The sequence below is a fragment of the Taudactylus pleione genome, unplaced genomic scaffold (assembly GCF_031769625.1).
Source record: "Taudactylus pleione unplaced genomic scaffold, aTauple2 ptg000009l, whole genome shotgun sequence".
Lineage (NCBI taxonomy): Eukaryota > Metazoa > Chordata > Amphibia > Anura > Myobatrachidae > Taudactylus > Taudactylus pleione.
Genome location: NW_028284412.1, coordinates 10,940,592 through 10,953,602, shown reverse-complemented (window position 1 = coordinate 10,953,602; position 13,011 = coordinate 10,940,592). Strand labels below are relative to the sequence as shown.

Sequence of the window (13,011 nt, the reverse complement as noted above, 5' to 3'; positions counted from 1 at the left end):
GCCAACTGCCTATACTTAGTAGATAAATTAATGTTAGAACTGTGCCAGCTAGCGGTGCAAAGTTAAGAAAAAATATGTACTCAAAAGTAACCCTCTCATTATATTTCCCCCGTGAAGAAACATCAAGTGTGTATGCGTGAAAGTATTCAATGACATTGCAGGACTGGCATCATTATGTACAGTGCTGGCACTTCTACGGTGTATGCCACTGTGGCTAACTAGGAGGAGCTGAGGAAGCAAATACTGCTGCACCATCGGTGATGATATGCAGCCAGTGCACCAGGCAGCATAACTGGGGTATGTGCACATTTGTGCAAAGCCAGGTGAAGTGCCCATCGGAGTTACTGTGTGAGTGAATGTTTAGTTTATTCCATTACCAGCTGCCTGGATCACCGTAAAAATTATTTTATTCATTCCACACACAGACATGGCTGTCATAGACAAAATTATATATATATATATATTGTTTATAACATAATCATTTGGCTTATTATTGCTTTGGGGGAATTGGATGCATGGGGGTGAGGGGGCTGAGTTGAGGGGTGGGCAGCATCAATGTACCGGTAAAAGTAAGTCCTGGATAAATGTATATAATGTGTCAGTATTAGAGATGTTAGGGACCCACCTGATGAGGTTCACTGTGATGTGGTAGTGGACATACATTTTTGGCCAAACATTTACTAAGGACAATGTATCCCCTGTGATAATTAAGGAGTGAACTCGCTGCGAGTTCAATTATTGTATTGGAGACATTCATCATGCCTCTTATACTTGATTATCACTTCCGAAAAACTGCTCCTTTTGTGGAGACAGCTTTTCGGAAAAAGGGGACATTTCTCCAGCTTCACTGTCTCTTCACAGCCTGTCTTCAAGCTGTGCATGCGTAGCTTGAAGGCAAGCTGCGAAGAGACAGTGAAGCAGCAGGGGAGATGCGGGAGGTGTCCAGCCCATCCCCTCCCCCACTTGCTCCGATGCATCTCCCCGTTTACCCCTGGCCAACCCCGCTGATGGTGTCCCCTGACCCCCTGCTCCCCACTGACGTGTGAGCCTGTGACTCCCGATGAGACCGTGCAGCCCCGCAGCATCAGTCCCCCGCATCCTCTCCAGCCCCAACTCCCTGGAGGAGAGCTCGGGGAGCCGGGAGGCAGTGTCAGTAAGGTAAGAGGACACAGCAGGGAAGGATGTTTTCATCCTTAGGTTTGGTTATATAGTAGTGGACAGGTTTGTGCTTTATTTTGTGAACATATTTACATTACATTGACCATAAAGAATTTGATTTGGTGCTGGGCCACCAACCTGAGGCCCCCCTGCAAGTGTCCCGAGGCATCCCAGGTTGCCACGGCGCACAGTTTTGAACCACTGGCTTCGCGTGCGCACCTGCTTTTTTTAGTTTTTGTTTCCTGCATAAAACTGCATAAAACTACACCTCTTATTATGTTTAAAATTAGATTGTGCAGCCTAGCCTCTTTTTTTACTTCTGAGAATATGTAAATCTTAATACACCAGCAGAAAAATTCTCTCATGCAGACTGACTCTAGGAGGTAATGCGCGCCATGCTCTGCCACTGAAAGCAAGCATTTGTTCTGCAGTACTAAGAGATGACATAGCCCCCCAAGGGCATCAGTGACTCACACAGGTTGGCAGAAACAACACTGCATGGAGACATTATATTTACACCTGATGTACAGACTACAGAGTAATACAGACGGGTGTAGTAGGTATTACCGCTGGCCGCCTCCCTAGTGCCTAACCCCCCTCTAAGTGCCTAAACCTAACCCCCCCTTTCCCGCAGCCTAAACTTAAGTCTCCTGGGGGGGGTGCCTAACCCTAACCCCCCCTTCCCCTAGCCTAAACCTAACCCTCCCGGGGGGGGTGCCTAACCCTAAGTCCCCCCGGGAGCCCTAAAACCTAACCCTCCCCCCCACGGCTGTCCGCGCCCGGCTTACCTTCTATCGGTATGCCGGGCGTCAGGTTCCCGGCATAGGTCTAATGACAGGCATTGGGATTTCAATGCCTGTCATTAGTACCTTGCCGGGATTAGACAGGCGGGAAGACGGCGGTCGGCATTTGGGCCGTCGGCTTCTTGACTACACCCCATACAGACACAGAGCTGCATTGGAGAAGCAACACTCTGCATTTATTTCTTATGGTTCCTGATCCCAGGAGGCTTTTGGAGCAATAGCTCAAAGCGCGACTAGGTGTGCATTGGACAGTGAAGGGGGGCCTGTCCAGTCCTACCACCTGCCCACTACTACCGCCGTGTATTCAAGTGAGAGGGGGGCCTATGATCCGTCCCACTGCCCACCCGCTCCTACAGCAGTCACTGTGCAATATAAAGTGAGAAGGGGGCCAGCAACTACCACCCGCCTGCTCTTACCGCTGGGCTGGTGCAGTGCAATAAAGTTTTTTTTGTTTGACAGCCGGTGCGCATGACGTTACGCCGCACAGCTGAAAGAGTTTCTGCAGTGCGTGAGGATCAGCCACAACAGAAGAAGGTAAGTCTTTTGGGGATACGAGGACTGGCAATGGCTGGAGACGAGACAAAGCAGGGCTAGAGAGATAGAAGGGGACTGGCTGGGGCTAAGGAGAATGTGCAGGGCTGAAGAGACAGAAGGGGTGCTGGTTGGAGAGACAGAAGGGGAGCTGGCTGAGGAGACAGAAGGGATGCTGGCTGCAGAGACAGAAGGGGAGCTGGCTGGAGAGACAGAAGGAGATGGCTGGAGAGACAGAAGGGGTGCTGGCTGAAGAGACAGAAGGAGTGCTGGCTGGAGAGACAGAAGGGGTGTTGGCTGAAGACACAGAAAGGGTGCTGGCTGAAGACACAGAAGTGGTGCTGGCTGAAGACACAGAAGTGGTGCTGGCTGAAGAGACAGAAGGGGTACTGGCTGAGGAGACAGAAGTGGTGCTGGCTGGAGAGACAGAAGGGATGCTGGCTGAGGAGACAGAAGGGGTGCTGGCTGGAGAGACAGAAGTGGTGCTGGCTGAGGAGACAGAAGGGGTGCTGGCTGAGGAGACAGAAGGGGTGCTGGCTGAGGAGACAGAAGGGGTGCTGGCTGCTGAGACAGAAGTGGTGCTGGCTGAGGAGACAGAAGGGGTGCTGGCTGAGGAGACAGAAGGGGTGCTGGCTGAGGAGACAGAAGGGGTGCTGGCTGAGGAGACAGAAGTGGTGCAGGCTGAAGAGACAGAAGGGGTGCAGGCTGGAGAGAGAGAAGGGGTGCTTGCTGAGGAGACAGAAGTGGTGCTTACTGGAGAGACAGAAGGGATGCTGGCTGAGGAGACAGAAGGGGTGCTGGCTGAGGAGACAGAAGTGGTGCTGGCTGAGGAGACAGAAGGGGTGCTGGCTGAGGAGACAGAAGGGGTGCTGGCTGAGGAGACAGAAGGGGTGCTTGCTGAGGAGACAGAAGTGGTGCTGGCTGGAGAGAGAGAAGGGGTGCTTGCTGAGGAGACAGAAGGGGTGCTGGCTGAGGAGACAGAAGGGGTGCTGGCTGAGGAGACAGAAGGGGTGCAGGCTGAGGAGACAGAAGGGGTGCTGGCTGAGGAGACAGAAGGGGTGCTGGCTGGGGAGATAGAAGGTGTGCCAGAGAGACATAACGAGAATGGCTCGACCTGGGGAGACACTGCAGGACTGAAGTTGCAAAAACACATTGCAGTCTGTGCACAGAGCACACAGTGACATTGGCATGAGTGGTGGGTGAAGGTGTTGCAGCCACCAGTTTGTATAGCGCTGCTGGCCACTATCGCGACAGGGTCCTATGCAAAGCAATACAACTAGAACACCTCAGATAAAAAAAAATTTTGGCAGAAGTGATTTCATTGTGTGTGAAGCCGAGGGCAACAACTATATATATAATATATATTTAAATAAATATAATTAGCATATTGGACCCATGGTCCCTTTTCTCTGTCCCCCTACTGTGGGATCTGTTAGCAGGTGTCAAGAGTCAGACAGGCATCCACTGTGCATATTTGACTTGGGACAGAAATAATTATTATATAGATACACATGGATATAGAGATAGATAGATAGATAGATAGATAGATAGATAGATAGATAGATAGATAGATAGATAGATAGATAGATAGATAGATAGATTGACAGATAGATAGATACAGATGGTCTAGATGTATGTAATATTCTTATTTCATTTTATATACAAATATACATATCTGTATGTATTTCATAAAAACAAGGTTATACAGAGAAATGCAGATCTTTTTGCTCTATAATATGAACTGAGCATATGTAGAACATACTTAATAAGGAATATTTAACTGTCAAAAAACCAGAGGGAAAGAAGGCAACAATACCATAAAGAGAAGACCCAACAACTCGACAATCAACCAAAGAAGCCAATAAAATGATACTATTGTTAGTGAAAGCTCCATTATCACCTTTTTGCTCACAACTTGGCTGCAAAATGTCGTTGTGAGCTGGGGGGACCAATGAGAATCCTCAGTGATCCGTACTCGGGTTCTCTATTGGTCCCCCAGCTCACATTCCTCTCTAAAGCACCACAGTCACTGTTTTCAGAATAAAACAACCAGATAATGAACAAATATTGGTACAAAATTAATTCACCTCTAATCGTAACACATTTCAAGAACTAAAAATGATGTATGTTGCCAATTTGAAGAATAATGTGTTTTATTCAATTTTAATTAGTACTCCATTAATTAACACCCAACTTATAGATATGCCCAGCTATTTCCTTGCCGCTGGCGCTGCAAATTGCGCCATGCATAGTGTGAGATGTGATCCCGCGAGCGGATACGTACACTGCGATCGCACTCGCGCCTCCATAGGAATGCATGGTGTGATTACAGGGCACGCCATAGCGTACTGTATCATATGAAGGCACGGGGAATCGCATGGCGCAATGCGTGCGCACTGTTGTGGCGCGATCAGCAACAATGTAACTGGGCGCATCTGTACACTCATTTTGCATGTTCATTGCCACTCACAAACCACATAATCACAGACTGGTTGTTATAGAAGCTAGAAAAACACAAGTTTTGTTTCACACTCAGTAAATTCATGACATCAATAAACGTCATTTTTCTACAGTCATTTACTTTTCATCGCCATGATAGGTCTGAATACAAATGTTACATTACCTAAAGTAATCCATTTTACAGAATATCTCCTTGTTTTTGATATAGCAGCTGTTGTGCTGCCTCAGCGACGTCCCACACACAGAACATTCCAGGCACCTGACATGCCAAATTAAATTATTTACCTGAAGGAAAAAGAAACACAACACATGAACAATAATCATAATTGTTTTTTGTAAAACAGTTTTAAAAGTCTAATATAATTTGTTACATTTGTTTCACTCTCTCTATTGAAGAAAATCACCCAGAAAGTGGCGGCCATTTTGACATTGTACAGTATGATTACTAAAAATCCATTCAGCCCTTTTTCTGTATTACCTAGGCCAGGCAGATCTGACTACAGAGAGATGCTACCCAGAAATAATTTGTCAGTGTTACCTGCACCCAATAAGCAGTATTGTGGAAGTCTGGGGGTATATTAATTAAAGTGTGTTTTTTAGAAATGGAGATGTTGCCCATAGCAACCAATCAGATTCTACTTAACATTTATCTAGCACATTCTAGAAGATAATAGCTATACACTGATTGGTTGCTATGGGCAACATCTCTACTTCTATAAACCTTCACTTTAGTAAATATACCCCCTGGTGTTAAACATCTGCACTATTTTGAGGGCCCCACAGTGCCTGATAAAAAGTAAATTATCTTGCTGGTATAGACAGGAGAAATTTAAAAGCACTGATTGGACGGCTGTCTAGCCAATCCTCTCAACACAAGAAAACACTAGATATACTTCCAATAGAAATGGTTACTGAGCAGACAAGTGAGTTTTTGGTTCTGTAGAAATAAATGATAATGTTACTACAACTAATTATATTAAAATAAGACTGTAGGGGTACTACTGGGTACATACTTAAGCTTGGAACTTGAACATTAGATCATTTACTAGAGTCTCACACCAAAGCCTAATACAGACCAATCTCAGAATGGACACCCCAACATGTACAAAACTACGATCTGTATAAATCATGAACAGCATTACATTTTTTCAGTGACTAATAAAAATACATAGAAATTGATTGTGAAGTATTTCCATTATAAGTAAAATGGTGTCAATTTGCTCAAAAATCAAATAACCAGAAAAATATTATTTTTCCCCCATTACATGTCATTTTATCCAGACATTGTCTATTCTGTCCAGTCTAAATGATATAGTGCGCACAAGATAACTGACTGATCTGGTACCTTCATGGGAAGGATAAATAATCACTGGAATAAATGACCCAAATGGGATGCCTCAGCATTATGTTCATGGTTTTCTGTATTTTTTTTTTGTAAAGCAAATCCTCTGTATTATGTTCCAGATTTCTGTAACACATCCTGTTTGCTTTTGGAGAAAAGCACTAGATATGGATGGCGCAGTGGTTACATTACTGCCAGGGACTTGCAGTCAGGGGAGGCGGAGCCTGGGACTGCAGGGAGATGAGAGGTGAGGCAACAACAGCTCAGCCTCGCTTCTGTATAGTCTGACACTGCTTGCTGAGCTGGGGCAGAGCCACACCACAGGCAGTAAGCTGCACAGAAAGAGAGATAATAGAGGCATGCCTTTGAGTAAGGGGGGCATGCCTTGAGCACTGATGGACACCTTGGATGTTGTCATGTGACCTGGAAGTGCACTGCAGTGTTTAGAGATTGGCGCTCAGTCAGCAGAAGCAAGAGAAGACACAGTGATGCAGGTAGGAGAATCAATGGACACTGAAGCTTAGTGTACTGAGGGGAGAGTTACTGTGAGTAGGGGGTGAGACAGGCTCCCAGCACTCAGACCCATCTCCCTGTGTGCCTCCCCAGCCATTGACCTCACTGCACATCACTGATTACTGCCTCACTGCACTGAGGTCTTGGGTTCGATTCCTACCAAGCCCCTATCTGTGTGGAGATGGTGTGTTCTCCCTGTGTTTGCGTGGGTTTTCTCCATGTTCTCTGGGTTCCTCCCATAATCTAAAAGCATACTGGCAGGTTAATTGGATTCTGACATTAGTGTGTGGTAATGATTTCAAGCTCCACTGGGGCAGGGACTGATGTGAATGACCAAATATTTTCTGTAAAGCACTATGGAATATGTAGGTGCTATATAAAAAACTGGTAATAACTAATAATAATAATAATAATAATAATAATAATTTTTATTATTATTATTATTTGAAGATTTTTGAATTGAGATTCACACCAAAATAATGGCACATCTAAAATATCCATAACATATTGTCAGCTTTTTCCACTGCAAATTTGAAACAATTTTAGGCAACTGTAGCTTTATAAACACAACATTTTATAGTTTACATTTGTACTATTCAAGCCAAAATGTATGTAGTCAAAACCCCATTTTATATCCTCTAGTTTTACACATGTTTTCATAATTCCCTCATTCATAGTATGTTTTCCTATTATTACACTCCTGTTTACTGCTCTTACACTACAGGTTGAGTCTCCCATATCCAAATATTCCGAAATACACAATATTCCCAAATACGTAATAATTTTGGCATGACTGAGATAATGAAACCTTTGATTTTTGATGGTTCAATGTACACAAACTTTGTCTAAGCCACAAATTCTTAAAAATATTGTATAAAATTACCTGCAGACTGTGTGTATAAGGTGTATATAACACATAAATTCATTCTGTGTGTTCCCAAGATATCTCAGTATGATATGCAAATATTCCAGAATACGGAATAGTCCGTTATCCAAAATACCCCTGGTTCCAAGCATTTTGGATATAGGAGACTCAGCCTGTATTACATTTAACCCAACAGTACTTTTTACTCTCATAGTATAGTGAAATATTTTTTGTTATGTCTTTCTGCGAGAGTTGAGTGCAGTTATACTAGTAAAGACAAGGATACAATGAGCTTTGCACCAGATTTAGAGTTGGACAGAATTTGAACTCTAAGGTGTAAAATACTGCTTTGCTTTACCATGCATGCACATAATATACAGCCCTGGATATAATTGTTCACATAAGTGAGAGATAAGTATGGGTGTCCTTTTGACTCAAGTTAACATTTTACCTTACTGTACATAAGTGATCTTTATAGAACGTTCACAGTGTATACATATTCTGATCCTGAAACAAACTGTTTAACATGATGCATCCCCCATGGCCAAATGCAAAGAGCTTGTTTATTCAAAAGTCCGGTCGGCGGTAAGTATGCGCAGTTAGCTGGGGATGGGGGGAGGGGGTTAGGATTAGGCACCCCAGGGGCGAAATTAGGATTAGATTCTCCCCTGGGGAGGGTTAGGGTAAGGCTACAGGGGGGATGTTAGGGTTAGGCACCACTGGGAGGGGTCAGAGTAAGGCATCCCCCTAGGAGGGTTAGGTTTAGGGTGCGGGAAGGGGGGTTTAGGGTTAGGCACCACCGGGGTAGGTTAGGCACACCCCCAGGGAGATTAGGGTTAGGCACCACTAAAGGAGGATTAGGTGGGGAGAGGGGAGGGTTCTGGTCTTTACCTGCGCCTGTCCAGATTCTGCACCATTCCGCCTTTAACCGTCGGTACTTTTTTCCAGGTTGATTATTTTTATACTGAGCAAAATTTTAAAATATTTATATTTTTATGGGTTCCAATATCTTTTACAAATATCCTAACATGTAGGTTTTCTTAATTCTGTGCTAGATTTTGAGCACTAGTTCACTAATCGGGCACCATAATGTCAGCAAGAGTTTAGCTATAAGGAAATATTTGGCTATAAGGAAAGATCGAGTTTGTTTGCATCTGTCAGAGCATGCATGTCTTCATTATAAATATGTCCTATGTAAATATGTTCAATGTTAATACAACAAAGTGCCCAGGGATATTTCCATCCTGTGGATAGTTAGGGGTCAATCTTTGAAATGACTAGAGATGAAAGGTTGTTTCACCTGCAACAATGAGGAATGTGCTTTATAGTATAATTATATCAGTCACAATGAGGAGTATGTTATAAACCTTCAAGAGATGGTTTGACATGTTTTAGAACCAGGTTTATACATTGATTTGACTGTAAAATTGAGCACTTGAAGAATGTTGATCCAAGGATTGCCATGTGGTGTCAGGAGGGAATTTATGTTCCCCACTGATATAAATTGGAAATGGCTTTAGTATGTGAAGCATGTTTGATTTACATTGGAATTATTGTGTGAACTTAGTCAAATTAAATGAAAGCAAATTTATCTATTGCAGTGGCAGCAGCCATTTTATAACCCAATTCAATATTCAGTTAACTAGGATCTTAGAATGAGTTGCTTGGCATAAAAACCTACAATCAGAACATTGACGTAGACCAGTGACTATGGCAATGATCCCACTGTGAATATTAACTTTGGAATTGGTAAAGATAATATATCAAAAGTTTTAGTTTTTTTATAAAGGACTGCAAACATCTTCTCTACAAAAAAAAGACAACACTAAAATTCAGACAAGTACATAATTCAGACAAGTACATAAAACATTATGGCTGTGTTTAGATATTGGTACTGAAGACACAAGGAAAGTCACAGATTTTTTTTTCAAGTAACTCAATGCACTGAAATAAATATCTTAGATGACAGTATATCAGTTATATTTAAAATGTGAAAATCGCCTTATTTCCACACAATAAAATCTTTGAGTGTGTGAGTGTGTGCATGTTAACAAAAATATTGAAGTCTATTAAAAACTATGCGCTTCTGTAGTAATATAATAATGTACATAGAATCCCAATCCTCCTTGTTTAAAGCATAAGGCGCCATATGTAATATTAAACATATAAACATGCGTGCAACTCAGTAGCGCATCTAGGGGTCGGGACACCCCTAACAAAATGAAGAATTTGCTCGTCTCCATTGTGACAACATGCCGATGCGCGCTTAGCAGGTCTGGGCCACAACATCATGGAGTCCCTGTAAAGCCAGGAGCTTAGGTCAAAAGGCAAAGCCAGGGTAAGTTTCCAAGTGTCTTTCCCAGAACAGATGGTCACTAGTTGTTAGCAGCCGACCCGTGCGGTGCACCCTCACCCTTTCCTCAGCCAGCGCACATGGCAAGTGCCATTCAGGCCAATCAGTAGATACGGCCCTGTGCACGCACTTACTTATCCCCAACCTCCTCTAACCATGTCCATATGGACAGCCATGCAGAGCAGTCTTTAGGAGGAAAGCATGGAGGAAACAGATACAGAGATATTCCCTTGTTATTTTGGTGCTGTTCATTAAGGGGTTAAATATCACATGTATTATACATGGTTCATCCTGATTCTAGTTCTTTTAGGGCAATAATTTTGATAAAAAATTATTACACATAAGAGACATAAAACTTGTCAGAAGCTCCTCTCAAATCCTCTGATTATAGCACTGTATTTTACATTAGGTCTGTTACTTAGAGATTGATGTTACCTTAAGCAGGTATCGGTCTAGGATTACCAGGCCACAGCTGGAGCAGATGTTTTTCCCTTCGGAAGGTAGAGAAGAGGAGGAAGAAGATGGTGGGGAGCACACAGATGGGGTGGAGGGAGGGCTGGGGGATGAGTGCTCCTCTTTCTCCAAATTACAGGGTAGATTTTCATCATCTGACTGTGACTGAAGAAAAAGAAAACACACTTGTGATTAAATGTACATAAACAACTCTGCTATGTGCTGGAAAAATGCTTGGAAACCTTAGTCCACACTAATGACATCAAAGAAACAAAAACTTGGGAGATAAATTATGCAGATTTTCTTGAAGGAGAACATTTTTTTTCATTACAATAAATTAATTTGCATTATATGCACTTTAGGTCATAGCACTTTAAAGTGTTAGTTGAATGTTTTAGAAAGCCATCATGTCATGGGCTGAAATTTATTCATATTTAGAGATGTGCGTTGACCCCCGTGTTTTGGTTTTGGATCTGGATTCATCTACATGAATTGGTTTTGCAAAACCACCCTCAAGTGTTTTGGTTTTGGATTTGGTTTAAAAAAAAATAATTGATAAACGTTTTTAAAAACAGCTAAAATCATGTAATTTTTGCAATCCAAAACCCAAAATTTGGATTTAAAATCCAAGTTTCGAACCGCTGGAAGATCAGAACCATAACTTGGTTCTGTCCAGATCTCAGGAGATCAGAACCGCACATCTTTATTCATATCTAATCAATTTATTGACAAATAGCAGCGTATCTCAGTGGTTAGCAATGCTACCTCAGTGCTGCAGTCATGGGTTCAAGTCTGACAGGAGCAAGTGTTTGGAGCTTGCATTGTACTTCTCCCTGTGTTTGTGTGGTTCCTTCCTGGTGCGCTGGTTTCTCCACAATCCAAAGGAAACTGATTAATTGTTTTTTGACAAGATTCACCCTGATGTGTCTATCTGATGAGGAACATACATTGTAAGCTCCTTTGGGACAAAGGCTGGTGTGAATAGTTAAATATATTTAGTATATTGCTGTGAAATATATATGTGCTATATAAAAATTGTTAATAAATACTGTGTCCTGCATTCACTGCTGCATTGTTTAGGACAAGTGGTGTTTTATGAAGTACATTCACTTAGAGCTATATGACTTTGTATAACCAACCTGTGGCCCTGCATGAGGTACCAGAAAGCATTTGCATTCTGTAATGGTTAAATATGGGTCTCTGCATTGTATACTGATCATCCGACAGAGGGCCCTCTGTGGTATATACTGGTCACTAGGATGAATACTAGGTGGCACTGTACTTTGTTACACTAAGGAGATGATCAATTAAGTTGCTTATAGCACTTGCAATTAGTTTATATTTCACTGTGTAAAACCACGCTAATGTTTTTTGCTTCTCATACTGCAAGTTTTCCTAATCGTCTGCTCCCAGGTTGATATCTCTACATGTAAATTGATGTTCTACGTTCTTATGAATAATGCTTCAGTTCAGCTGACAAGGAGATACAGTAGCTGCCTTCACTAGTCAACAAGTCTACATGATATTGTTAGTTAATAACTGGATGTTGTATTTTCAGAAAGAGACAAAAAGCAAAGTAATAATTCAATGATCAATAATGAAATGAATAGATTATGTAAGGCTTCAGATATGCTAAACATGGTAATACATATGCTGGAAAATATAGTATTATTATTATTATTATTTTTATTATCATTATATACTTAATATATAAAGTGACAACACATTGTGCAGTGCTATACATTTAGGCTTTCATAATACAAACCAATTAAATGCAATGACAAGAAACAGAAGGGAATTTTGGTGCACAGGTAACTGCATAAAGAGTTGTATCTAATATATTAGGGAGGTTTTGTACGTTTTTTAATTGAATCCTAATAGCAGATGTATATTTCATAAGCAAAACAAATGGTTCTAAACATGGATGTAATAGTGTATGTGATGCATATCTAACATAATCCAGGTGCATATGCTACTGGTGCTGACTTTCATGCATCTTGTGTTGCAGCTTCTGGCTTTGGCAATTGTTGGCAATTCTGGCTTTTTTAGTTAACACATTTTACTTTTGCAATTCAGGGCCAAATGCAGCCAACTCAGCCGCTATGTGTATTTTAATCCTCAATAATGCCTTTTTCCACTGCTGACATTTTCTTCAGAAATGTATCACTAACTAACTTCTATACAGGGCCACAGGATGTAGTCAGGATCCCGGCAGTGACAATACCGGCTCCGGAGTCTCGACGGTCATCTCAGTACCGGTTCTGGAATCCCAATGGTCAGAATCCAGATGTGAGTATTAGGGTTAGGCACTAGGCGGAAGGGACAGTTAGGGATAGGGTGCGGGAGGGGTGGGTAAGGGTTAAAATACTTACCAACATTTGTCAGGACTTTGACCGTCGGGATTCCGCTGCCGGTATTGTGACCGTCGTGATGGTCTCCCCTGGCATATCATACCCAACTCATGGTCACTTACAATAATAGAGACTTTTCTAAATACACCAACAGGTACATGAACAAGTACTTATATGTAACA

The 13,011-nt window shown here is 42.2% G+C and overlaps 1 protein-coding gene across 1 annotated transcript in view; it reads right to left on the bottom strand.

Annotated features, from left to right (window-relative positions):
- LHX6 (LIM homeobox 6) overlaps window positions 1–13,011 on the bottom strand; it is a 178,001-nt gene that overhangs the window by 96,769 nt on the left and 68,221 nt on the right. Inside the window, exons 2-3 of the mRNA XM_088466651.1 lie at window positions 10,461–10,643; window positions 5,116–5,237 (exon numbers count right to left, since the gene is read on the bottom strand). Of these exons, the coding sequence (XP_088322777.1) occupies window positions 5,116–5,237; window positions 10,461–10,643 (305 nt within the window). The remainder of the gene's footprint in view (window positions 1–5,115; window positions 5,238–10,460; window positions 10,644–13,011) is intronic.